The sequence below is a fragment of the Octopus sinensis genome, linkage group LG16 (assembly GCF_006345805.1).
Source record: "Octopus sinensis linkage group LG16, ASM634580v1, whole genome shotgun sequence".
Classification (NCBI taxonomy): domain Eukaryota; kingdom Metazoa; phylum Mollusca; class Cephalopoda; order Octopoda; family Octopodidae; genus Octopus; species Octopus sinensis.
Window position 1 is genome coordinate 33,177,150 of NC_043012.1, and position 26,746 is coordinate 33,203,895.

Below are 26,746 nucleotides of genomic sequence, written 5' to 3' on the forward strand. Positions count from 1 at the left end.
TTCTGTCTTCAGGTGATGAATTCTGTATTTGATGTAGTTTATCCATGACTGATGTGATTCCTCTCAGTCTGGTGCTGGCTCTCCCAGGTTGGATTTAGTCTCTTGTGGTATTTCTACTACCCTAACATCTAGAATCAAAGCGTGTCTTTGTACGAATCATTATAAAAGTAGTGTGAGCAGTGATAATTTTATTTCTGTCAGTACAATATCTAATTATTATAGGGTTAGTGATGTTGTTTTCAGCCTGGAAGCACTTGAGTCATCTCTGTAAAGTAATGAAGCATTCAATTAATACAAGGTTGATAATTCCGCCGAGGTTGACTTTGCCTTTCATCCCTTCGGGGTCGATAAATTAAGTACCAGTTACGCACTGGAGTCGATGTAATCGACTTAAATCCCTTTGTCTGTCCTTGTTTGTCCTCTCTATGTTTAGCCCCTTGTGGGCAATAAAGAAATAAGAAAGTTGATAATTTGTAACTCTTTGATAGACCCGTGTCTGTGGCACATGCTCTTACATGCAACAGCCCAGTCTCTCTAAGAACAAATAAGTATAAGGACAGAGTACAGTTCACTGCTGTATTCAACATAGGGCATTACATAACTGGTAAATATATTATTAGCTTGGCAGTGATTTGTTAAAATTCCTCCATGGATACTGTGACATTTTTAGAACTGAAAGTAATGTTTTTCTGATTTATTTGTAGAAAATTGCAAATTTTGAGACATTTGAACACCAAGTTCCTGCACTAGTGGAAACTAGTGACATAGTTCTCCGCACGGCTAAATTAAAGGAGACGCTCACCGAGGGGAAAGAATACATGCCTGCTACAGAAGGTACTTTTCTCATTTATTTATCATGTAATAAGAGGATATGGTAATAGTTTATACTCATCACCATATTTTTTCTCCATCAACACATGTTTGTCATACAAGACTGGGGATGATCATTCTCACTTGTATGACATCTCAGATATGAAGCATCATCATCATCATCATCATCGTTTAATGTCCACTTTCCATGCTAGCATGGGTTGGACGGTTTGACTGGGGTCTGGGAAGCCAGGAGGCTGTACCAGGCTCCAGTCTGATCTGGCAGTGATTCTACAGCTGGATGCCCTTCCTAATGCCAACCACTCCGTGAGTGTAGTGGATGCTTTTTATGTGCCACCGGCACAGGTGCCAGGGGAGGCTGGCAACGGCCACGATCGGTTGGTCCTTTTTACATGCCACCAGCACGGAAGCCAGTCAAGGTGGCGCTGGCATCAACCACGTACGGATGGTGCTTTTTACGTGCCACCAGCACAGGTGCCAGGGGAGGCCGGCAACGGCCACGATCGGTTGGGGGTTTTACGTGCCACCGACACGGAAAATAAAATGTCCTTCTCAAGGGCACAATGTGTCACCAGGTTTTGGACTCATGACCTTACGATCGTGAGCCAAATACCCTAACCACTAAGCCGTGTGCCTTCACTGCCTCTTAAACACACACAGTCGCATCTTAAAGAGAAATTGATCTCATGATGAGAAATCTGGCTTCATGCGTCTTTAAGAAATTTCTATTATTGTTCTTGTATATTATACCAATGCAGTCTTGTAACTCATTTCTCATTTACATTTAGAGTTTTTTCATCATATTCTCTGATGCTGTTATAATTAAGATCATAATGTACTTACATATTTTAAACATATATATAATAATGAAATTATTGTATACAGTGCTCAGGTGCACCACAACTTGTCAGAAAGTGCATATAAAGTACAAGCAGTAATGTACAAATGTCTGGAAAGCGAACAATGTATGAGTCAGATACATGCTTGTGTGTGTATGGAGGGGAGAAAATCAAGTGTAGTGTTGGCGAATCTCAGGAAGCATGGAAGTTTTGAAGGATGCAGTGCTCCGACAACTAACAACTGATGCCAGCAGTTTGTTCCATGCTTCAGCAACTCTCAGCGTGAAAAAATGTTTTCTGAAGTCATGTTGGCATTTTCTATTTGCCAACCTGAGAAGACAAAGCAATGCCCACTCGGCTTGACTGGAATTGAAGAATTTGGATGGCTGGCTTGTGGAAAATGCACGAACATCATAATTTGTTATTCTTTCTTTTGTATAAATGTAACACTTCTCTTGCTAAGAAATGAATGAAATAATTTTATTTTATTTTTTAGTGCTTTTGAAACTTGCTGGTGCTACTATTACTACTGACTTCTCATTGGGTCTTGCTTATCTTCTTGCCTTACCTAATGTAAGTATTGAGTTCAATTGAGTTCAATTTAAATATTTTTTTTATTTGCCATGATGCTGTTGATTGACCCAAGATATGAAAGAAAAAGAAAATAAACTGGAATTAAAGTCTTCTGACATCTGATTTAATAAAATGCATACATATTTTATAATTCACGAGAGGTCAGTTTTGGTTGGTCTGAACATAAAAAGTGGGAGAATATTTTGGCTAGATATGGCTAGTTTAAATGTTAAAGAGTTAAAGGAAATTTGGCTGCTTTTTCTAGCAAGTCAAGTAACCAAACAAAGAGTGCACATGCTGAGCAAGTAAGGAATTTGTGGAAGGTGAAATGATTTGTTATATCAAGAAGGTCGAGTTATGATTTAAGGGATTTGACTTGACTGCATTCACCCGGGGTGGGTTGAGCTGGCTTCATTCATCCTCAATGCTGCATCTCTCACAAACGCCGACTAGGCCTGGCGATTTGAGGCTAACAACCGCGTGATCGCCAACCACTCCTTATTCCAGCGTCGAATGCCCTAGATATGGGGGCCTAGGTTGGGTTCCAGATCAGCCTTGACTGTCATCAGCCAGGTTTTTCGTTGTCCACCACATCGCTTTTGCCAACCCTGAAGAGGAGCTGGGGCAATTGCTTCATAGATGAATTCTCATGGCCAATGAGGGTGGAAGATATTAAGCAACTAGAATCCTTCGATCACCTCTGTCTACGCCGCATCCTTTGTGTCCGATGGCATTACCTTGTCTCCAACAATTCGGTGCGACACCAGTGCAGAATCACTTCCCTCCGACAATAATAATAATAATAATAATAATAATTGTGTACAGTGCTCAGGTGCACTACAACTCATCTAAAGTGTATATATAATCAGGTGTAGTTTCGGCGGATTCGGAAGCATGAGGGCCTTAAAAGATGCAGTGTCATGGCAGTCAACAACTGACGCAGGCAGTTTATTCCATGCTTCAGCAACTCTGAGCGTGAAAAAATGTTTCGAAAGTCATGGGAGCTGTATTGTTTTCTGACTTTGTAGGCATGTCCACGTGTGTAGACACATGGAGTTCAAAAGGTGTTCAGTGTTGTTGTGGTGAGGTGGTTGATAACTTTGTGGGTGTTTACCAAGTCCGTCGACAAGTCGTCCTAACGGTTGAGTTGTTGTACTTGTTCAGTTTTGTTGTTTATTTCATTGTTGATCTGTATTTAATCAAATTGTGTTTGCCCTTCAGATAGAAGATGCTGACCAGTGTTTCTCTCAACTGCCCAATACTACACTTTCCATCCAACTAGCCAAGTACTACTACTCCATCCAACTATATAACTACATGTCACCCCAGATAGTCGGTCGAATGGCTGACGTATTCAAACATCCTCCCAGAGTCGTTGTCGAGACTGTGGAAGAGTTCCTGTCACACAATCCTACTTTACCCACAGACATTCAGAAATGCGTAGAGCGACTCAACTACTACAAAAACTTAATAAAGGACCATGCCCAAGCCAGGTTTCTTCGTGGTTTAGGAAGAGGTGAGTTATTTTCGTTTCTTCATTATTTTTACTGCTCCATATTTCTGGTAATAAGTGAAGATTTCAGATTGGGAAAAACTTGTTAGCTTTCCTTTATTGATTATATTCAGATTTTCATATATATATATATATGTTCAGTCTTTAGTATTTTTGATTATTCAGAAAACTATAGCGACTGAAGTACAGATGTGGCTGTGTTGTTAAGAAGTTTGCTTCCTAACTAAATGGTTCTGGGTTAAGTCCTACTGTAGGGTACCTTAGGAAATTGTTATCTCCTATAACCCTGGGTCAACCAAACCCTTGAGTGGATTTGGTATATGGAAACCCATTGCACATGAAAGAAGCCCATTGTACATGTGTGCGTGTAAGTGTGTGTGTATGTATATAAGTGTGGGTGTGTGTATGTTTGTATCTCCTTTTTGATTCCCAAGCTCCAGCAGTCCACGGTCCTCACCCTAGATGAGACAGCTGAGACTTTTGGAACATTGCAGTGATGTCCAATTCAAAGTCTGGTATAACTCTCAATTTCAAAGTTTGGTGCCAGCCCCTCCAGTATCTTCTACACATATATCACTGCATACCTCTTCCATCTTCGTTGCAGGGAGTAGAGTCATAGCTCTTTCAATCTCTCCCAGTAGCTCAGCTATTCCATTGATGCAATCTTCCTTGTGTAGTATCGCTGAACCGCCTCAAGTTCTGGTATTAATCTTACACTGTAAAGTGACCACAGTTGGGTGAAAGAGGGAGAGTGTTGCAAGGATTTAAAGGATTAGAAGTATGATAGTTGGGAACACGAGAATTATGGCAAGTATTTAAAGAGATATGATTTGACAGTTAATTGAGAAATTAACAAATTACAAATTACGAAAGTTATTAATGTTATTTTAACTCAAGTATGTTAGCATGTTCGTATTATAAGTTAGTATTATAAGTAAAATGAATGAATGATGAGTGATTAACCCTTTTGTTACTGGATTTATTTTGAGATGCTCTGTGTTTCAGTTAATTAATTTTAAATATAACAAAGAATTTAGTAAAATAACTTAGTTATTATTGAGCTTCTGTTAGGAACATAAATTGTGACTAAGATTTGGTGGAAGATTTTAATTCAAAACTTATGGAAACAAAACATTTATGCTACAGAGCCAGAGGTGGTTTTAGTCGGGTTGGTATCGAAAGGGTTAAAAACTAGAGAAATTTCTCAGTTTAGTTGCTGGCCATTTTGCATGGCATGATAGTGTCAATAGCAGAGCAAACAATTTTTTTTCTTCTTGAATGAATGAAGCACTTTGATGTTTATTTAATAATTGTTATTGTGCAGGTGTTGACATCCAAAGATTCACAGAGGACAATGCTTACAAGCATGAAACTATTCTGGGATTAGCCATGTGAGTTATTACTTTTGCTTTTGTTTCTCCAATTATTGCAGCCCTACTTTTTTTCTTTTTAGTTTTATTGGAAGCACTTTTATTACCTTGGTTGTTCCTTAAATCTGTTGGTTGGCCTTTTACTCTAATATTAAAGGATTAATTGAAAGAAAAACAAAGCCAATGATATTAAGACCACAAATGATGGCAGCTCCAAAATGTCAATTATATCTAAATATTTTAACTGTAAATTATGTTATCAATAGAGTTAACCCCTCCAGGTCTATAACATCAATAATAACTAATACATGTAGTAACGTAGTAAGGGATCTCAGCACCCAAGGGCAAAGGTATTTCTAGCACTTGTTGACAGTAACTCTTTAGCATTCAGATTATTAACCCTTTAGCATTCTGTTTGTTTACTTTTAGAATGTGAGGCCAGATTTGGTTGGATTGAACATGAAACACATTTTCAGACATAGTCTTTATTTTGATTGGTGACCCTGCCAGTGTTGGTGCCATGTAAAAAGCATTCAGTCCACTCTGCTGGGTGGCTGCTGTTAGGAAGGGCATCCAGCTGTAAAAACAGATGCCAAAACAGCCTGCTGCAGTCTTCTGCTAGGCCTGCTCCTGGCAAACTGTCTAATCCATGCCGTCATTGAAGATGGCAATTCAATGATGATGCTGATGATGATGTTTTTAATTCAGTTTTTTTATGCTTTTTATTATATTTTAATTCAGTTTTAATTCAGTTTTTTATGCTTAAACCATTTTTGGTGTTATAATTTAGCCCCTAGTATCCCTTCCCCATCTACTTTGCACTTAAATATTTTGCTATTCACCTTAAATTATCTTCATATTTTAATTATGTACATTTTTTTTTACAGTTTATATACAAGGTGAGCCAAAAGTCATGCACAAAATAAGTTCAGTATGCTCTGGAATTGTCCAAGACATGCTTCAGTTTTTCTAGAATTGAATAAAATAAATTAATTAATTAATGATGAATACACATGTACTTGTACATGATGAACAAAATGAATAATTATAATAATCATCATCATCATCGTTCATCGTCCGCCTTCCATGCTAGCATGGGTTGGACGGTTTGACTGTGGGCTGGCGAACCAGATGGCTGCACCAGGCTCCAATCTTGATCTGGCAGAGTTTCCACAGTTGGATGCCCTTCCTAACACCAACTGCTCCGAGAGTGTAGTGGGTGCTTTTTACATGCCACCGGCATAGGGGCCAGTTTAGCGGTACTGGCAATGACCTTGCTTGAATCTTCTTACATGTGCCAGTAAGGCGACGTTGATAACGATCATGCTCGAATGGTGCCCTTTTACGTGCCACAGGTATGGAAGCCAGTTGGCTGCTCTGGCAACGATCACGCTCGGATGGTGCTCTTGGCATCCTACTAGCACAGGCACAAGTGCCAGTAAGGCGATGCACAGGGCCTGAAATTTTGGGGAGGAGGACTAATTAATTACATTGACTCTGTGTTCATCTGGTTCTGATTTCATTGACCCCCGATAGGATGAAAAGCATTTTTGACTTTGGTGGAAATTGAACTCAGAACGTAGAGACAGGCAAAATACTGCTAAGCATTTCACCCAGTGTGCTAACGATGCTGACAGCTCATTGCCTTCATAATGATAATGATAATAATAATAATAATAATAATAATGGTAATAATATTATTATTTTGGGGGAGGAAATGAGTTGATTGAAGATGGATGAAATGTTGTTAAGCCTTTTTCCTGGAGTTCTAATGATTCTGCCAGCTCACCATGTTATTATTATTATTATTAATAATAATAATGATAATAATAATAATCCTTTCTACTATGGGTGCAAGGCCTGAAATATTGGCAGGAGGTCTAGTCGATTACACAGGTGTTTATTAACAACCCTGGAAGGATGAAAGGCAAAGTTGACTTCGGTGGAATTTGAACTTGAAACGTGATGGGTGAAATACCACTAAGCATTACATTCAGTGTGCTAACGATTCTGCCAGTTTACTGCTTTAATAATAATGATAATAATAAAGTGAAAAAAAAATATCAGATGTTTTGGTGCATGACTTTTGGCGAACCGTGTGTGTGTGTGTGTGTGTGTGTGTGTGTGTGTGGTTGAAATTTACAGAAAAACAAAAGACGAATACAGGTGTATGAACAATAAGCAGGTGTATTTATTTGACACTCAGGAAAGTGAAAAAGTCTTTTACGTTTTGAGCCTATGCTCTTCAGCAGGAAGGAAAGAGAGAAAATATAAATAAAAAACAATTGTAAGTTTCTGAAAGACAAGATAATTAACTTCATTTATTTATTTTTTTTAAGCTAATGACTACAGGTTTGTCGTACATCATCAGAGTATACGAAGCATTTTTGGGTATTTCAATATCAATGATATTTTCATTTTCAGGACGACTGAAGCTGATGTCTTCACTATTGCAATATCTCTAGCAGAACGCTACAATCTATCACAGTGGGAAGTTTACATGACACACCTGGAGTTCCTCTTTTGTGAGAGTGGGTAAGTGTCTTTTAGTCTTTTATTTGTTTCTGTTGTTATACTACAGCTGTGCTGGGACTCTGCTTTGAAGAATTTTTTAGTGAAATGAATTGAACCCAGTACTTATTCTATTGGTCTCTTATGTTGAACCATTAAGTTATGGGAATGTAAACAAACCAACTATGGTTGTCAAGCAATGGTGGGTCACAAACTCAGATACACACACTGAGCTTTTTTTCAATTATTTCCATCTACCAAATCCACTCTCAAGGCTTTGGTCAGCCCAGTGCTAAAGTAGAAGACACTTGCCCACAGTGCCATGCTGTGGGACTGAACCTAGAGCCATGTAGTTTGGAGGCAAGCTTTTTATCACACAGCCATGCCTGTGCCTATAATATGATAAATTTTTATATATTTTCTTTTGTTTTTCCCAGTGTGTTAAAATAGTCTCTGTGTAATATGCTACAATGTATTTGGTGTTAGGAAGGGCATCTAGCCATAGAAACTATTTCAGAGCTAACAGTAGGCCCTGACAAGGCCCTGGGGCTCCCTGGTTCCTGTCAAACAGCCCAACTTATGCTAGCATTGAAAACAGACCTTAAATGATAATGATGATGATGATGATATAATAATTGGCTTCAAATTTTTGCACAAGGTTGTCAAAGTAGGTATTTTGACTTGCAGATAGGTTATCTGGAGAGTTACATGATTCTTTTTTAGCGAAAATATAACTAATATTTGTTAAATATTATCAAATATTCACCTTTATTTCAAAACCTAGCTTATAAATATTAAAACATTTTTGCAGAAGTGACTTTATCAAAGTAATCTAATTGATAAATCAACTCGAAAGAAAAAAATCAATGAGTATCACCTGGACAAGAAAAACATCTGGAATTACAAACAGAAGAGAAAACAGATGTTACATAATAAGACTACTGATATACAGCTGTCTACTTCAGATCCCTGTGATGTTGAGTGAATAGGTTCCATCCCTGATTTTTGGTAATAAAATCGCAATTTTTGGTAATAAAAGTGTTATTTATCCAGGAGTATATATGTACTTATTTTATTGACCCTGAAGGAATGAAATGTGAAGTCGACCCAAATAGAATTTGATATCATCATCATCATCGTTTAACTTCCGCTTTCCATGCTGGCATGGGTTGGATGGTTTTACACATGCCAGTAAAGCGGTGCTGGTAACGATCACGCTCGAATGGTGTTTTTTACGTGTCACCGGCACGGAGGCCAGATAGCCGCTCTGGCAACGATCACGCTTGGATGGTGCTCTTAATATGGTTGTGTAATCAACTAATGAAAGATTCACTATGACTGAAGCTCCCAATTCAAATTCATAATAATGGAATTGGACGGGGACAAAGTCATGGGAATCTGTGAAAGTAATGCAACCAAAAGAAGAGATATTAGCCAAGTTCTTTCTTAGATAATGTTTTGTATCCCTTCTTTCTGATCTTAAGGCCTGTTCTGAGACTTAATACTTAAATCTTGTTAAGATTCTTCACTCAGTCTTAGACTTCAAAAATTTAATTTTCATTTTTATTTTTCAGACTTAATACAAATATCTTAATGAAACGGGTTGAAAGTGCCTCTTTGATGCCTACCTTGCTTGAAAATTATGAGCAGTTTATTCAGCGTATGCAGGACTACGTGTACCCTTTCATTGATGGCCAAGACCATTCACGGCTTACCTATTACTATTCATTACTTAGTAAAAATGAAACTGAACACTGGTGGGGTGAAGATCTTAAACCATCCGTTCACGTAAATCTGCTTAAGAAATTGCGTCCTGTTGCTGCAGGTATGATGTATTTTTTTTTTATTCATTTAGAATGTACAGCAGTGGACTTTTGATGCAACAGATCTAGAAGTAGGAATTAATATCCAACCATAGATATTAATGTTTAATAAAGGCCCAACACTACTAATTGATGGAGACATAACTAATTATATTTAAACGAGTATTTGACTTGTACTTATTTTATCTACCCCAGAAGTATGAAGGGCAAAGTAAACCCCACCTCCAGTAGGATTTGAACCCAGAACATAAAGGAATGTAAAGGAGTACTAAAAAAGAGGCTCATAAGGCTGTTTCCTTAGATTCTGTAGCATATATATTTTCTCTTGGACGGAATACCAATTTGTCTCAGGGTTACTCACTTTTGTCAGTGGAGTGGACTGAAGTGATGCAAAATGAAGGGTTTTTGGTCAAGAACACAACACTTTGCCTGATCCAGAAATCAAAACCACAATCTTACAACCATGAGTGCAATACCCTAACTGCTAAACCAGTGGTTCTCAACTTGGGTCCATATGGCCATTGGAGGTCTGTATGATCTTCAGGGGTCCATATAAAATTTATCTGCAATGAATTGGTTATACTTCTACAATTCACAAAATATTTTAACAATTTTGTTATGCAATTCCTAATAGTATTTAAAAATAAAATATGATTTTTATTAAACATTGAAATGCTGTGAGGGTCCGTCTGGGTAAAAGAAGAATCAAAAGGTCCACAGGTATAAAATGGTTGAGAAGCACTGCTCTGTACCTATTTCTTTACTACCCACAAGGGGCTAAACACAGAGAAGACAGACAAGGACAGACAAACGAATTAAGTCGATTATATCGACCCCAGTGCGTAACTGGTACTTATTTAATCGACCCCAAAAGGATGAAAGGCAAAGTCGACCTTGGCAGAATTTGAACTCAGAACATAGCAGCATTTCACCTGGTGTGCTAACGTTTCTGCCAGCTTGCACTGCTCTGTACCATGTTACTTTTTTATTGCTCTAATGATTCTGTAAACCCACTGTCCCTTACTCTACCATAGATATTGGTTTCAAATTTTGGTACAAGGCCAGCAATTTTGGGGGGGCAGTGGGATAAGTCAATTAAATCAACCCCAGTGTTCAACTGATACTTATTTTATCAATCCCAAAAGGATGAAAGGCAAACTTGACCGTAGCAGAATTTGAACTCTGAACATAAAGATGGACAAAATGTCACTAAGTACATTGTCTGCCATGCTAACAATTCTGCCAGCTCACCACTTTAACTCTGCTATAGATATTGAATAAAAATTTAAGCACAAACTGTTGTTTCTCTAAAAACGATTGGTACATCTTTATGTTTAAGATGGTGACATCTTTGTTTAGACCACTGCTTCTTATTGGGTTGAAAAAAAACCTTTTGTATAGAAGAACTTTAAGGCTGCCCATACGACTTGAACCCACATCTCCTGTAGATATGTGATACAATGGTAAAATACCTGTCATATCTACAGGAGGTGTGGGTACAAGTTCCCCACAAGTAGTCTTTGACTTTCTCTATTCAAAAGGCTTTTTTAACTCAATATTTATATGCTATTATTTATAACTCTATGTGAGCCTTGAGATCCGTTAAAAAAAAAAACAAAAACACAAAGAATTTCGTTTTTGGATTTGGTTTGAAAGATTCTTTATATGAGTTCGTGTGTTGAAGCATATTCTATTGTCTCTGGGGAGTCATTTTCTTTTTGTGCCTTATAATGTAACATACTCACCGGTAAAATTTCCACTTTTTTCTTATTTTTATTGTCCTAAAATTTTCGTTGCGTCTTGCAACCTTTTCAATAGTTTTGACTCTTGAAACTAGTTTTGACTCTTCAAAACTATTGAAAAGGTTGCAAGACGCAACGAAAATTTTAGGAAAATAAAAATAAGAAAAAAGTGGAAATTCTACCGGTGAGCGTGTTACATAATAAGGCACAATAGAAAATGACTCTTCCTAGACACAACAAAAACAAAGAAGCTTAATATATATTCAAATATGAAATAGAAACAGCACTAGTGTAATAAACATTATCGACCACACATACTTAATGTACTGACAAACAAGCAAAGCATATACGTTACGTATGTGTGGTTGATAATGCTTAATATATATATTTGAAATTGTGAAGTTTGTATTTTATTATTTAATAATAATCACATATATTTGTAGGTTTAGACTATAAGCTTCTTATGACCAGTGAAGATCCGCTTGTCACCGTAATCCAGCCAATCCTCAGCAAAGATAATGTGAACACAATTGCAAAACTATCTTCCAGAATACCATGCAAGGTTTGTTTTAGATACATCTTCACTTCCTCTTTCTGTCCATCTTTATTTTGTCTTTTGTTTTGTGAGTAAAAATTTGTTAAAGTGGTGCATGAATCCTTCAACAATTGGAGTTTAGTAAATTTACAGTTTCACAATTTGATGTGATATTGCTTTCCAACGATAGGTACCCCTCTAGTCTTTCTCAAGTATAACAACAAATGTTATAGCTTAAATGAAATATAAATGATGTATTGGACACAGCCGTTGCCAGTTCTACCAAACTGGTCCTCATGCCAGTCTATAAAGCCGTTGCCTACCTCCACCTCTTCTCTCCAGTTCCTCTATCTCTTGCTCCCTTCCCATACACTCTCACAACACTCAATTCTCTCACACACCTAGTCTCTTTGTCCTCACCCACTTCTACTTACCTTATACCTTGAGACCTTAACTTGAATATTTACCTCCTTGCAGCTATGACTAATCCTTTGTCACTCTCTCCATTAAATGTGAGTAGCCATGTTAGTGCCCTCAACAATAGCTTTGCTCTGTCCCACCACCTTCCTTCATACTGGAACCCTCGTCTCCTTGCATAAAGCTGTCTGCCCTCTCATCCTTCGGCCTACTGGATCCTGTCAAACTGTCCAACCAATGCCAACATGGTATATGGATGTTAAATGATGCTGATGATGTAACCCTCATCAGCTGCATTCATAAGTTGCATAAGTAGAGGAACCTGGCTGATGACAGTCAAGGCTGATCTGGAACCCAACCAAGGCTCCCATATCTATGGCATTCGCCACTGGAATAAGGAGTGGTTGGAGATCATGCGGTCGTTAGCCTCAAATCGCCAGGCCTGGTCGGTGTTTGTGAGAGATGCAGCATTGAGGATGAATGAAACCAGCTGAACCCACCCCGGGTGAATGCTGTCAAGTCAAGTCAGTCAGTCATAAGTTGCATTAACTTCTATTTTAACAAAGATCATGACTGCTTATTTATTTTTGTTTTGTATGTGCAGCATAAAGAATTTACAATTTGTTGTGGAAAACATACCATACATTTCACAGTAAAGACCATGTTGTTTATTAATTAAAGTAATTAATACTATGTCTGTATTTTTGGAGAGTGAGTTGTGTGTTTATTGAGAAAGAGTTTGTCATTCTGCTTTTCTTCTTCACTTCAGACGGGTGGTTTTATCCGTCCTGGTATGGTGTATTCAATATGGGCAGCTAAATCATTCTGGAGATCTAAAGAAACTCGTTCCAAGTTATCAGGGGATGTAAGTATTGTTGCTTTTGATCTAACTGCTATGACTTCTTACATCTTAATAACAAATTCCTGTTGTTGCTTTCCCAAAAAGTTGAGTAGAAAAAAAGAGACAAAATGGAAAAACTGAAAAAAAGTTAGAGATACAAATAGTATAATACACAAACTCATATAACACATGTAAGATACACATACTAAAGACAGACTGAAGAAAAGAAAATAATTAAATGAGTAATAGAAAAAATGAAACTACATAAAAGACACGGATACAAACAGTATTGCAAGCCAACCCATATACACGCACACAAAAAATACATGTACTAAACACATAGATGTGCATAAGACCTGTTGAGGCAAGTGAAATCAAATCAAAAATCAAAATCAAATTCGATGACTGGTGTCCGTGCTAGCAGGGTGCAAAGATCACCATATGAGTGTGATCATTGACAGAGTGGCTAACCGGCTTCCGTGCCATTGACACTTAAAAGGCACCATTCGAGCGTGATCATTACCAGCGTCGCACTACTGGCACTCGAGCCCCATGCTAGTAGGGTATTAAGAGCACCATCCGAGTGTGATTGTTGCCAGCATTGCCCTACTGGCACCTGTGCCGGTGGCATGTGTAAAAGATTCGAGTGAGGTCGTTGCTGGTGCCGCCTGACTGGCTCGCATGCCGGTGGCACGTAAAAGCACCCACTACACTCTCGGAGTGGTTGGCGTTAGGAAGGGCATCCAGCTGTAGAAACACTGCCAGATCAAGATTGAAGCCTGGTGCAGCCATCTGGTTCATCAGCCCTGTCATTCGTCCAACCCATGCTAGCATGGAAAGCGGACATTAAACGATGATGATGATGATGATGTGTTCACACACATGCATGGGTGCACACATGCATGCGTGCACACAAATACAGATGCAAATGCATGTGTATATAAGAATCCATACTGCAGAAAGACAGAATGGACTAAACAGAATAGGAGAGGGATGTGGAATGGAGAGTCACTGATGAGGCTACAGGATGTGTGACAAAAGATTTCTGGCTAAAGACACTAAAATAAAAATACTAATAAAGCCGAAGTGAAAACCAATTATATAGTGTTTGTTCAATTGACAAAAATATAACCATCCCCAGTTATAGTAATTCTTACTAATTTCATTAATTTTGCAGTAAATTTAAATTGTAAACATAGTAATCCTATATTTTATTCATCCAACCAAATCACTTGTACATTGTTGTTTTTCAAAATGGTCTCTGCTGTTTACCTTATCAAAGATTGTCAGTACCTAAAAAAATGTTGTTTGCAGAAATACATATCCGTAATCATCGTGTTATAAGTATGGTAATAACACATTAGTGTGTTGTTTGAGGAAATTCTTTGAAGTCTAATCTACTAAATATCTCTCTTTGTGCAGGCTTATTGGCTTCAGCAATACGATGATTGTTTAGAGTTCACACAGAAGATGATCCCTGCTGAATTCTTAACATTTGTGGAATCCATTACATTTGTGTTGGCTTCAAGAGAAAAGGTCACTTATATCATCAACTCTCCTATTTTTTTTTCTTGTTTCTATCATTGTCTCCATCTTTCTAATCCTTTCTCTTTCCTAATTTCTTTCTCTCTGTTTTTACCTGTCACTCCATTTTTAAAAAATCTCCAACTCTCTTCCTGACTCTCTTATTCATCTGAATATCTGTTTGACTCTTTGCCAATCTCTATCTTTGCTTCACTCCTCTGTTTGTTTTCTATCTCAAACAAATATTTTCTACTTGTGTGTGTGTGTGTGTGTGTGTGTGTGTGTTATCAATATCAGATGTTTGATTTTGTGACAAAAATCTTTTGCCTCCTGATGTCATATTCCACATAGACCACTTCTATTTTGAAATTATATTCATATGTTAGCTTTTTGATATATTAACCAAGAAAACTAATGTTAACTAGTCTAGACGTACAAATGACTGCCATTCTCTGTATTTTGAACTCATAACTATGGGTCCAGCATACAAGATAGAGAGAGAAGGTGAGAGAGACTGACAGTCAAACAGATGAAGATGGAATGAGAAAGAATGAGACATTGCTAGAAGCATTGAAAGAATGTTTTATATATATTTCTTTATTACCCACAAGGGGCTAAACACAAGGGGGACAAACAAGGACAGACAAAGGGATTAAGTCGATTACATCGACCCCGGTGTGTAACTGGTACTTATTTAATCGACCCCCAAAAGGATGAAAGGCAAAGTTGACCTTGGTGGAATTTGAACTCAGAACGTAACGACAGACGAAATACGGCTACGCATTTCGCCCAGCGTGGTAACGTTTCTGCCAGCTCGCCGCCTAAGAATGTTTTATATAGCTTAACATATGTATAGTTCTATTCAAATCCAGAATATGAGGAATTGGTTATGGGTCTGATGTACTTTCTGAATTTAATTTAGCACAAGTAACTGTGGTTAATTTGAAACTAAAGGATCTTAAGCTGATTAAAATTGGAATTGCCATGTTCGTAATCTTCCTTTTTTTTATAAACTTGGTATTTTAAGACGGATTTACTTTACAGTACATTTATGCAAACAGATATTTATATGCCATTGTATGTTCCTTCTTGAGCCATGCCTAATTCATAAGGGCCAGTTTTCCAATTTCATTGGCAAATAAAGTCCCCCACCTGGATAGGATGCTGGTATGTCGCAGGTGAGCTGCTAGATGCAGGAGAAAAGAGTGTGAGAAAAAGTTGTGGTGAAAGAGTCAGCAGAGGTTCGCCATTACTTTCTGTGAGGACTGCCTGGAGTTTAGGTGTTTCACTCATAAATACACACATTGTCTGGTTTCAGATATGAAGCCATGAGTCCACTGTTCTAACCACTAGGCCATGTGCCTCCACGATATTTATATAAGCAGAATTAATTAATGTTGTAGTGAAAATGGTACCCTCCTACCCATGTGACAGAGTGTTATGACCCAACCACAATAAAGTCAGACAGTCAATCATTGTAGCAGGTCAGTAATAGTGGATGCATTGGCCTACAAGAGTCCTGTGGCAGTGCCATGTAAGAGGCACTTGTGCCAGCGTCACATAAGAGCACTCATGCAGTGTCATGTTAAAAGCATCCAGCACACACGGTAAAGTGGTTGGTGTTAGGAAGGGCATCCAACTGTAGAAACCAAGTCAAATCGGACCAGAACCTGCTGCAGCTCTCCAACTTGTCAGCTCTGGTCAAACTGTCCAACCCATGCCTGCATGGAAACAGATATTAGTGGATGATGATGATTAAAAGTAGAATTAATTGTTTAGTTGTATGGTGTATTGTTTCTTTCTAAAATATTAGGCTGGCAGATATTTTTCCGTTTTCTTTATTTCTGCTTGGTACTGCATCATTACATGCCTGAAAAGAGTTTAAATTTATGAAGATTTCAAAAACGATAATTATAGAGGAAGAGTAGAGCTACAAGAAAAAAATCCACTAAAACATTACAATGAAAAGAATTCAAATAACGTTGAGAAAGGATTAAAATGAAGGGGGGAAAAAATGAATGAATATATCTGGCAATCCAATACTTTGTTAATAATGAAGAGTTGTGTCACTGATGTATTTTTATTTCCTTTACATTTCACAGTTGACATTAAACTGCAGAGAAAATATTTTAAAGAAGGCTTTAAAGTATTGTCATCAAGATGAAGGAAAGAAGAAGAAAAAGCAAGATGACAGCAAGTAAGGCGTTTTTTAAAACAAATTATTTGGAGTTAGTAAAGTGGTGAATATTGTCCATCACTAGATGAAGCTAAACATGCCATCAGTTGTAGTAAGCATTGCACATAGAATTCATAATAATTTTAAGTCTGTGGCTTTCACCTGCTTTTGAAGATATTGAAGAACTCAAGACGACTCAGTAAAGTATACCAAGAGAAGGAGTTTTCTGGATAGGTTCATGTTTCTGTTTAACCCTTTAACATTCAAATTCCTCTGTCAAATGTGATGCTTATCTATTCACATTGTTTTGAATTGACCATGCATTATTTTGTAGCTTTGCAATTTTGATGATGTGATTGTTTACTTTTAGAATAACATTGCAGTTTTTCTGGTGAGAATGTAGTCAGCCTGGTTTGTGTGCTCACTAGATTGGTAGAGTGTTGCCCAGCATGTCCATTGAAGTCACTAGCTATGAAAAGAAAGTCAGTCATTTGTTACTGAGTTAGTTTGCAAAAGGACTTCTGGTTGAGAGCTCTTGGACATGGCTAATGATTGAGGAAATTGAAATTCAGTGTTTTACAAATTCCTTAATCCTGCAAACCATCCATGATGAAGGAAAGAGGGCTTGGGTTTCAGCTAACAACAAATTAATTGACGATTCTCTCTGTTAATATTCAGAATTGCCCACAGGGATAGAAGTACACTTATGCTCAGTTAGTCTTTATTTAGGTGAATAAAGTGGTGCATTGGCAGTGTACTGCTTCATTCACTAAAATGTAGCCTGACTGGGCATCTGTGTACTTTTACACCTTTCTGAATCTCAGAATAGGAGGAGAGAGAATCTTTAAATGATTTCGTGTATAGTATGTCTGTGAGTGTTTGTATTTAGCAAGATAGATAAGAATTCAATGCACTTTCTAATAATCATTTGGTTTTATGGTTTGTTTCAAGCAAATTTTTCAAGGTGAGCTGGTAGGAGATTCTGATATGTAACAAAATTTCATCCATTTGACAGCCTTCTTATGATTGGTTAGCAGTTGGTCAAGTATCACAACTTTAAAATCAAAAGCTCTTAACAATTTACTTGAAGAACATGGACAGGCATGGTCAGTCTTGGGTTGTGATGGAAACCATATTTTAATGATCGACACAAGATCTCCTTAGCTTACTGTAACCAGCTTTAGCTTGAAAGACGTTCTGGAAATGAATATATTTTTCATTCTTGCTATTTATTGTCATTGTTAAAATATTTTCTTTGTCTTGTCGAGCGTGATCATTACCTCGTTGCCTTACTAGCACTTGTGCTGGTGGCACGTGAAACATTCGAGCGAGGTCGACACCAGTGCCGCTGGACTGCGCAGGTGGCACATAAAAAACACCATTTGGGTGTGGCCGTTGCCAGTACCACCAAACTGGCACCCTCTACACTCTGAGTGGTTGGCATTAGGAAGGGCATCCAGCTGTAGAAACTTCCAGATCAGATTGGAGTCTGGTTCGCTAGATCTCAGTCAAATCGTCCAACCCATGCTAGCATTGAAAACGGACGTTAAATGATGACAATGATGATGATTATGCTAAAATGATTTTCATACATTTTCTAGGTGTGATGTGACATGGATTATGGCTGCAGATACAATTGAAGGTTATCTCGAGCATCTACGATCTCAAAACAACCCTGTAATCGACACCTTGAAATCCTCTGATGATACATCCATGAAACAATATGCTAAGCAGTTTGATCTCTCCATGGGCAATATTGAGCAGGTAAGTGAACAGTAAAACTGGAATGTGATTTTGCATTAAAATGGGTTTCAGACCTGGCTGTTTGGTTAAGAAGTTTGCTTCACAACCATATGGTTTCAGGTTCACTCTCACCCGAGGTTGTGCGTATGTGTATGGAAATGCACAAGCATGACTGTGTGTTTAAGACTCTTCCCAATCATGTAGTTTTGTATTGAATCCCTCCACATGGTACTCTGAGCAAGTTATGTATTTGATTGGAAAGCTAACCAAAGCCTTGTGAGTGGATTCTGTTGACAGAAACTTTAAAAAAAACCTCATACATATACATGGTGCAATGGGTACATTGTCGCCTTTTTATATTTTCAATTTCGTGCATGCACATTGTTTTTGAATGTTTTGGCCACACAGTATAGTAGGGTCAGTTGGGCACCATCTGTGAGCAAAACTGCACTGTGACACAACTCATTTTGCCAGAAATTTCAAAACAACATGCTTCCAGCATTTAACATCATTTCCCAAGAAAACTAGGAATATGAGGAATCAAACATACACAAAAGAAATATGCCTGCTGTGGATATGTGTTTGTGTATGGAGAATGGCACTTGGGTGATGAAGCACTAATTGATCCCAATGGAAGGTACATATGGAAGTGGATAACGAAACAGAACAGGTGGAAAGAAGTGGTGGAGTCCACTGTGAAGCAGCTGAATCTTATGGGGGGAAATGATGAAGGGCTGCAACAGTTGGTGGACACTGTACCTGAGAAAACCCATGCGCGCGCACACACACACACACAGTTATATACATCGGTGGCATGTAAAAAGCACCAACCGATCATGGCCGTTGCCTGCCTCCCCTAGCACCTGTGCCTGTAGCACGTAAAAAGCACCAACTACACTCACAGAGTGGTTGGCGTTAGGAAGGGCATCCAGCTGTAGAAACACTGCCAAATCAGACTAGAGCCTGGTGCAGCCTTCATGGATTACCAGACCCCGGTTGAACCATCCAACCCATGCTAGCATGGAAAGCGGATGTTAAACGATGATGATGATGATGTATACATATGCCAAAAATGGAATATATGAGCGAGATGTGGTTCCCTAACACATCTAGAAGAAAAGTAACTCTGAATAAGATGTAATTTAGTTGATGGTAATCTGTTCAATCCATGCCAGTATGGTAAAAAAAAATGTAAAATGATGTTGATGGTGGTGGTGGTGGTAGCTGTGATTATGATGACAATGTATGTGGTAGTCCCTGTTCCTTTGACTGTTTCTGTCACTGTTCTGTGTGATACAGAAGGGACGTTTATATAATACAATGAATAACGCTCATTTAGTTTTATTTATGTTTCTTCTTTTGCTATTTTTTTTTCCAGATAAAGAAACTACACATCCAAATATTAGTGGATGGTCATCCACTCGAATTAATTGATGAAATTCTGTCTGTTAAAAGCATCAAAGACTGGAATACAGCCGCTGTTGTCCAAAATGCTTTGGTATATACTACTGAATACATCTGGTGAGTATTTAACTTCTACGTAGGAATTTCTTAATCATAGGTGTGGCTGTGAATAGGTGCAGACATGGCTTTGTGGTTAAGAAGCTTGCATCCCAACCATGTCGTCTTGAGTTCAGTCCCACTACATGACACCTTGGGCAAGTGTCTTCTACGATAGCCCCACCGCCCCCAAAAAAACAATAAATAGAAGAAATAAATTAAGACCCTTGAAAAACTCCCAGAATAAAATCTTCAACATGTAAGAAACTTTCGAATCAGACTCTCCTCCACTGTTAAAAGTAAAAGAAATAGAAAATATTGATTGTACTCTATATAATGTTAATGGTATCTCACTTGTAAGTGACTCACTCTCATCTCTTTTCTCCACCATTTAAAAAGTCAGTGTTGACTTTGCAGGCTAAACAACAGTGCCACGATGACCACCACCACATCACCAACAACAGATATCTATATTAACATTGTATTAGTGTATGTGAAAGTGTACCATAACCCGGGGCCTTTACCTGGGATGTAGCCATTGGACACAGAACTCTGCTTGCAAAGACCTGTTGAGGCAAGTGAAATCGAAATCGATCAAAAAATCAATGGAAATTGTAGTTGTGGTACCAGTGCCGGTGGCACGTAAAGAGCACCATTCGATCATGGCCGTTTGCCAGACTCGCCTGGCACCTGTGCCGGTGGCATGTAAAAAGCACCCACTACACTCATGGAGTGGTTGGCGTTAGGAAGGGCATCCAGCTGTAGAAACACTGCCAGATCAGACTGGAGCCTGGTGCAGCCTTCTGGCTTCCCAGACCCCGGTCAAACCGTCCAACCCATGCTAGCATGGAGAACGGACGTTAAACAATGATATGTGAAAGTGAACATAAATCTTTTGTTCCATATTTGTAAATGTATACAAAAATGAAAATAATGTTGATTGTTGTTTTTGTTTCAGTGATAAAACCTGCCATAGTGATATCTTTGACAAGTTGGATGGTATATCTGTGATTGAAGGTATCATACAAAATGTACTAAGTCATCAAGAAATGGGGTAAGTACCAGAATATTATTTTGGTTTCTATGTTGGACGATCTCTGTTCCAAGTGCTTCACAACTTGGAAAAGGTTTAAATGCTGCAACTTCTTATTCTTATTTCCTAGCATCATTCTGTGGTTTTATACCTAATGAAAAATATAAATATTGATATGGCCGTGTGATAAGAAGCTTGCTTCCCAACCACATAGTTCTGGGTTCAGTCCCGCCATGTTGCACCTTGGGCAAGTGTGTTCTACTATAGCTTTGGGCTAACCAACGCCTTGTGAGTGGATTTGGTAGGTGAAAACCTAACACCCACTACACTCTTGGAGTAGTTGGCATTAAGAAGGACATCCAGCTGTAGAAACTCTGCCAGATCAAGATTGGAGCCTGGTGCAGCCATCTGGTTCGCCAGCCCTCAGTCAAAATCGTCCAACCCATGCTAGCATGAAAAGCGGACGTTAAACGATGATGATGATGATTTTCTATGTTTGTGAAGACGCATGGATCAGTGGTTTGAGTGCCAGGCTCACAATCATGAGGCAGTGAGTTCGATCCCTGGACCGGGCTGTGTGTTGTGTTCTTGAGCAAGACACTTTATTTCACATTACTCTAGTTCACTCATCTGTAGAAATGAGTTGCGACGTCACTGGTGCCAAGCGGTGTTGGACTTTGACTTGGCCCTGGATAGTCAAAGGTGGAATGGAGAGGAGAGGCTGGTTTGTATGGGTAACTGCTGGTCTTCCATAAACACCCATGCCCAGACTTGTGCCTGGGAGGGTAACTTTCTAGGTGGAATCCCATGGTCATTCATGACTGAAAGATGTTTTTTCCCCTTTACCCTTAGCTGAGAGTTTTACATTTTTGTTACACAGGAAAGAGTATGGCTTAATGGTTACAGTGTTAGATTCATGACCACAAGATTGTGCTTTCAATTCCCAGATGGTGCATTGTGTTTGTGAGCAAAGAATTTTATTTCATGTTGCTCCAGTTGACTCTGCTGTAGATGAATAATCATGCAATGGACTGGCATGGCTCAGTGGTTGGAGCATCAGGCTCACAATCACGAGGTAGTAAGTTCGATTCCTGGACTGGGCTTTGTGTTATGTTCTTGAGCAAGACACTTTATTTTATATTGCTTGAGTTCACTCAGCTATAGAAATAAATTGCAATGTCACTGGGGCCAAGCTATATCAGCCTCTGCTTTTTCCTTGGATAACACTGGTGGCGTGGAGAGGGGAGGCCGGTATGCATGGGTGACTGTTGGTCTTCCATAAACAACCTTACCCAGACTTTCTAGGTGCAATCCTATGGTCATTCATGACCGAAGGGGGTCTCTAGTCTTTCATCCAGACTGGCATCCCATTCAGAAGGAATATTGTGATCTCTATCCCTTGTACACCACGTAATGGGTAACCTGTCCTATAGGTGCTAAAGTACTTGAAATAGTAATGTCCAGGAGCGGGGAGAGGGTAATGATGATGATAGTTTTTTTTTAATTCTGTTGTGTCTGGGGAGAGTCATTTTCTTTTTGTGCCTTATTATTTAACACACTGGCCATTGCCAGCGCCACCCCGACTGGCCTCGTGCCGGTGGCACGTAAAAAGCACCATCCATTCGTGGCCGTTGCCAACCTCGCCTGGCCCCCATGCCGGTGGCACATAAAAAGCACCATCCGATCGTGGCCGTTTGCCAGACTCGTCTGGCACCTGTGCCGGTGGCACGTAAAAAGCACCCACTACACTCATGGAGTGGTTGGCGTTAGGAAGGGCATCCAGCCGTAGAAACACTGCCAGATCAGACTGGGCCTGGTGCAGCCTTCTGGCTTCCCAGACCCCAGTTGAACCGTCAACTCATGCTAGCATGGAAAGCGGACGTTAAACGATGATGATGATGACTCACCGGTAAAATTTATGCTTTTTTCTTATTTTTATTGTCCTAAAATTTTCGTTGTGTCTTGCAACCTTTTCAATAGTTTGACTAGTTTTTTAAATGTTTTACCTTTGTATTTTTAGTGGCCAGTTGGTAACCGCTGATGAAGTACTGATGCAGGTGTTACCATTTTGTTCTGATACTTCCATTGCTGTCCAACCTCGACTTGGTTTACTTGCAACTTTAGAAAAGGTAAATAATCTTTACTTTACACCTGTGTAGTCTTCTTTATCTTGTTCTTATTGAACGCTAAAATGTGGGTGACCCTTTTGTTACCATATTTCTGTCGGCATATGCTGCCTTTGTATCAATAAATTTTTACAATGATGAAGAATTTAGCAAAATGACTTTCTAATTATTAAGCTGGGGTCTGGAACAAATAAGCATGAAATTTTGATGGAAGATTATAATTTAGACGACTTTAAAACAGTGGGTTTCTGTCATAGAACCTGGGGCGGTCTCAAGCAGCTTGATATCAAAAGGGTTAAATGGTAAGAGCACCAACCAATCGTGACTGTTGCCAGCCTCACCTGGCACCTGTGCCGCTGGCACGTAAAAAGCACCCACTACACTCATGGAGTGGTTGGCGTTAGGAAGGGCATCCAGCTGTAGAAACACTGCCAGATCAGACTGGAGCCTGGTGCAGCCTCCTGGCTTCCCAGACCCCAGTCGAACCGTCCAACCCATGCTATGCTAGCATGGAAAGCGGACGTTAAACGATAATGATGATGATGATGAATGATGGTTTTAAAACAAAGCATATATATGACAGAGATTATGGTTACCTAATTTTTGTAATTCATTAGATGCAAGTAACTGAAGAGTATTTTTTTACTGCCGGATACTCTTCCTGTTGCCAACCATTGCCTGTTTCCAAGTAAGGCAATATTTCTCCATGACCAGACATGTTTTCATGGAGGGTTGGAAATGAAGCCACTGCTTGCATGACACTTAATTTGCAACATCATCATTTATCTTTTATTGTTTCAGTCATTGGACTGTGGTCATCCTGGGACATTGCTGATTGAATTGACATCTCACTTCTTATTTTTTGCTAAGCCTGATTCATACTCTATCAGTCTCTTTTTGCTGCGCTGCTAGGTTACGAGAATGTAAACACACCAACACTGGTTGTCAAGCAGTGGAGGGGAACACTTTCTCGGTGCAACCCCATGGTCATTCATGACTGAAGGGGGTCTTTTTCTAACATCATTGTACCTCATGCATTGTGCTTATAAAGATATATTTATCCTTGATGCTGTTATTTCTATTATTTTGTTTAATCTATTAATTAACAAATCATGATGTTTTTCTCATTACCTGTACAAAACGATAAAGATATTATTTCTTTAATTTGTATTAATTGCTTTGTTGATGTTTCCATTATCAGAACTTCAAACTTAAACCTGAAGACGTGAAATTGTTGCTGTTTTACCGAACTAGTGCCATCATTGAGGAATCTTGGCCAAACCACAAGGTACTGTATATTTCTGCTTATAAGATGACCTTTAAATTCTAAAAATTTGGGGTCGTCTTATACCACCATTCTAAAAACCAAACTTTGAATTTTAAGTGATTTTATAAGTAAGTTGCCTTTCTGATAAGTAACCAGGTGGCTGGTCAGTTTCCTGAAATTAGTGTTGCAAGCAGTTTGGTCATTTGCATCACAGAATTCCAAGTGCTTTGATTCCTCTTCATTCTGTGTACCACAACTATAACTATCATGTACATTGAAATGATTATGATAGTGTTGCCCAACATGCTTGTTGCTGTGATGATGAGGTTGATGTTATCTATTACTGAAGTAATCTACAAGATGTCCTCACAAAAGCAGTCCTTTTATCTCTCTGTCAGTCCTCATTGTGGTGTTGCTGTCATGTTTCTTGTGATTGTTCTTAAGCTTGTAATATAAACAGTTGTGGACAGAATTCAGAATTATGCTTTATAGGTATTGTGCTGAAAGGTGAAGGGATATTTTTTTGTGTTTATTTCACCCTGTCTCTAATATCCCTTGTACTAGGGCTTGTCAATATTTTTTCGAGTATAGATGTCAGTATAAATGTCACTGGGTCAAGAGGTCACATAATTTCAGTTGAGTCATAGCTAATCTATTATTCATTCATTGGACTGTGGTCATACTGGGGCACTGGCTTGAAGGGCTTAGTCAAAGAAATTAACCCTGCCAAGAGCACCATCAGAGCGTGATCGTTGCCAGAGCGGCTAACTGGCTTCCGTGCCAGTGGTACGTAAAAGGCACCATTCGAGTGTGATCGTTACCAGCATCACCTTACTGGCACCTGTGCCGGTGGCATGTGTAAAAAGATTTGAGCGAGGTCATTGCCAGTACCGCCTGACTGGCCCCCATGCCGGTGGCACGTAAAAGCACCCACTACACTCTCAGAGTGGTTGGCATTAGGAAGGGCATCCATCTGTAGAAACTCTGCCAGATCAAGATTGAAGCCTGGTGCAGCCATCTGGTTCGCCAGCCCACAGTCAAACCGTCCAACCCATGCTAGCATGGAAAGCGGACGTTAAACGATGATGATGATGGGGGTATTTATTCTATCAGTCCCTTTTGCCAAACTGTTAAGTTACAAGGACATAAACAAACAACTACAGGTTTTCAGGTGGTGGTGGTGGTGGTGGAGGACAAATATAAACATGAAGTCACACATATGAATATGACAGGCTTCTTTCGGTTTTTGTCTACCGAATCCACTTGTAAGGCTTCGGTCAGCATGGAGCTATAGTAGAAGATATCTGCCCAAGGTGCCATGCAGTGGGACTGAACCCAAAACCATGTGCTTGGGAAGCAAACTTTTTAAGTCTGTGCTTATTAAAAAAAGTATCAATAATTAAAAATGTGCATCTTATGACAAACAGTTTTCTCTATTTAAAGATCATACATTTCTTCAAAGTGAAATTAAATCATGAAGGAATTCATTTTAAATATGACTATAATTAAACTAGCACTATGACCCGGCTGCATGCGTGCGCACATAATGCAAGTACTGTTCAAATCTCTGACCAATCACATACAGCTAGGTGGCATTCAATTGGCGTATCAAGTTTTGGGCATTTTGATTGGATAGAAAATTCACGAAAAAGTCACTTCTATTGATTTTTTAATGGCTTTGCAGGGTGACTGGGGAAATGTAAAGATGTGCACGACCACCCTTGGACGGTTTTGAATGTCCATAGAAAGTGCGAGCCCTCTAACTGAAAAATTGTGGATTTGTATAAAGGATACACACACACACACAGACAGACATTTTGCCGTTTATATAGAGAGAGATTAATAATACATTTGTATCATCTTTCTGGAATCAATTTTATCCATTTCCTCCTTTTCTCACAGATTACTGATGATGAAATTCAGTCAGATGAATCGCGTCACAAGTTATTTACCAATTTACTTAGTTCCAGCACAAACAGTGGCCAGTTTACAGCAGTTTGTCAGTTGCTAAAAATGTGGCCTGCATTTGAGTGCAGGTAAGTTTATTGTTTCAACGTTTTTTTTTGTTTATATGTTTTTTTTTGCTTTAGTTTCTTTTACTTTTTCTATATCTCAACTAGCAAAGCAAACATTTGTAGTATTATAGCTAATAGTATGTTTATCTATAATTTATTATTAACATGAAGGATAAGGAATTAGTGCAAATGGTAGCATGTCCTACAGTTTTTAGACTTGTTCCTCAAATGTACATTATTCTGAGTTGAAAATTCTCTGCTGTCTGTGGAATAAGTGTTAGAAATGTACTGCTTTTCTCTTTTAAAATTGTTCCTGTGTATTTTCAAAAGATATTAACAGTTAAACAATCATTTCCTGAAAACAATA

The 26,746-nt window shown here is 38.7% G+C and overlaps 1 protein-coding gene across 2 annotated transcripts in view; it reads left to right on the forward strand.

Annotated features, from left to right (window-relative positions):
- LOC115220274 (neuroblastoma-amplified sequence) overlaps positions 1 to 26,746 on the forward strand; it is a 91,222-nt gene that overhangs the window by 59,860 nt on the left and 4,616 nt on the right. For both annotated transcript variants that reach the window (XM_036509976.1, XM_029790385.2), the window contains exons 41-56: positions 705 to 834; positions 2,167 to 2,243; positions 3,465 to 3,759; positions 5,081 to 5,147; positions 7,551 to 7,661; positions 9,212 to 9,462; positions 11,646 to 11,764; positions 12,924 to 13,019; positions 14,418 to 14,531; positions 16,622 to 16,716; positions 18,297 to 18,459; positions 19,817 to 19,959; positions 20,897 to 20,992; positions 22,992 to 23,100; positions 24,299 to 24,385; positions 26,267 to 26,400. In XM_036509976.1, coding sequence (XP_036365869.1) covers positions 705 to 834; positions 2,167 to 2,243; positions 3,465 to 3,759; positions 5,081 to 5,147; positions 7,551 to 7,661; positions 9,212 to 9,462; positions 11,646 to 11,764; positions 12,924 to 13,019; positions 14,418 to 14,531; positions 16,622 to 16,716; positions 18,297 to 18,459; positions 19,817 to 19,959; positions 20,897 to 20,992; positions 22,992 to 23,100; positions 24,299 to 24,385; positions 26,267 to 26,400 — 2,087 coding nt within the window. The remainder of the gene's footprint in view (positions 1 to 704; positions 835 to 2,166; positions 2,244 to 3,464; positions 3,760 to 5,080; positions 5,148 to 7,550; positions 7,662 to 9,211; positions 9,463 to 11,645; positions 11,765 to 12,923; positions 13,020 to 14,417; positions 14,532 to 16,621; positions 16,717 to 18,296; positions 18,460 to 19,816; positions 19,960 to 20,896; positions 20,993 to 22,991; positions 23,101 to 24,298; positions 24,386 to 26,266; positions 26,401 to 26,746) is intronic.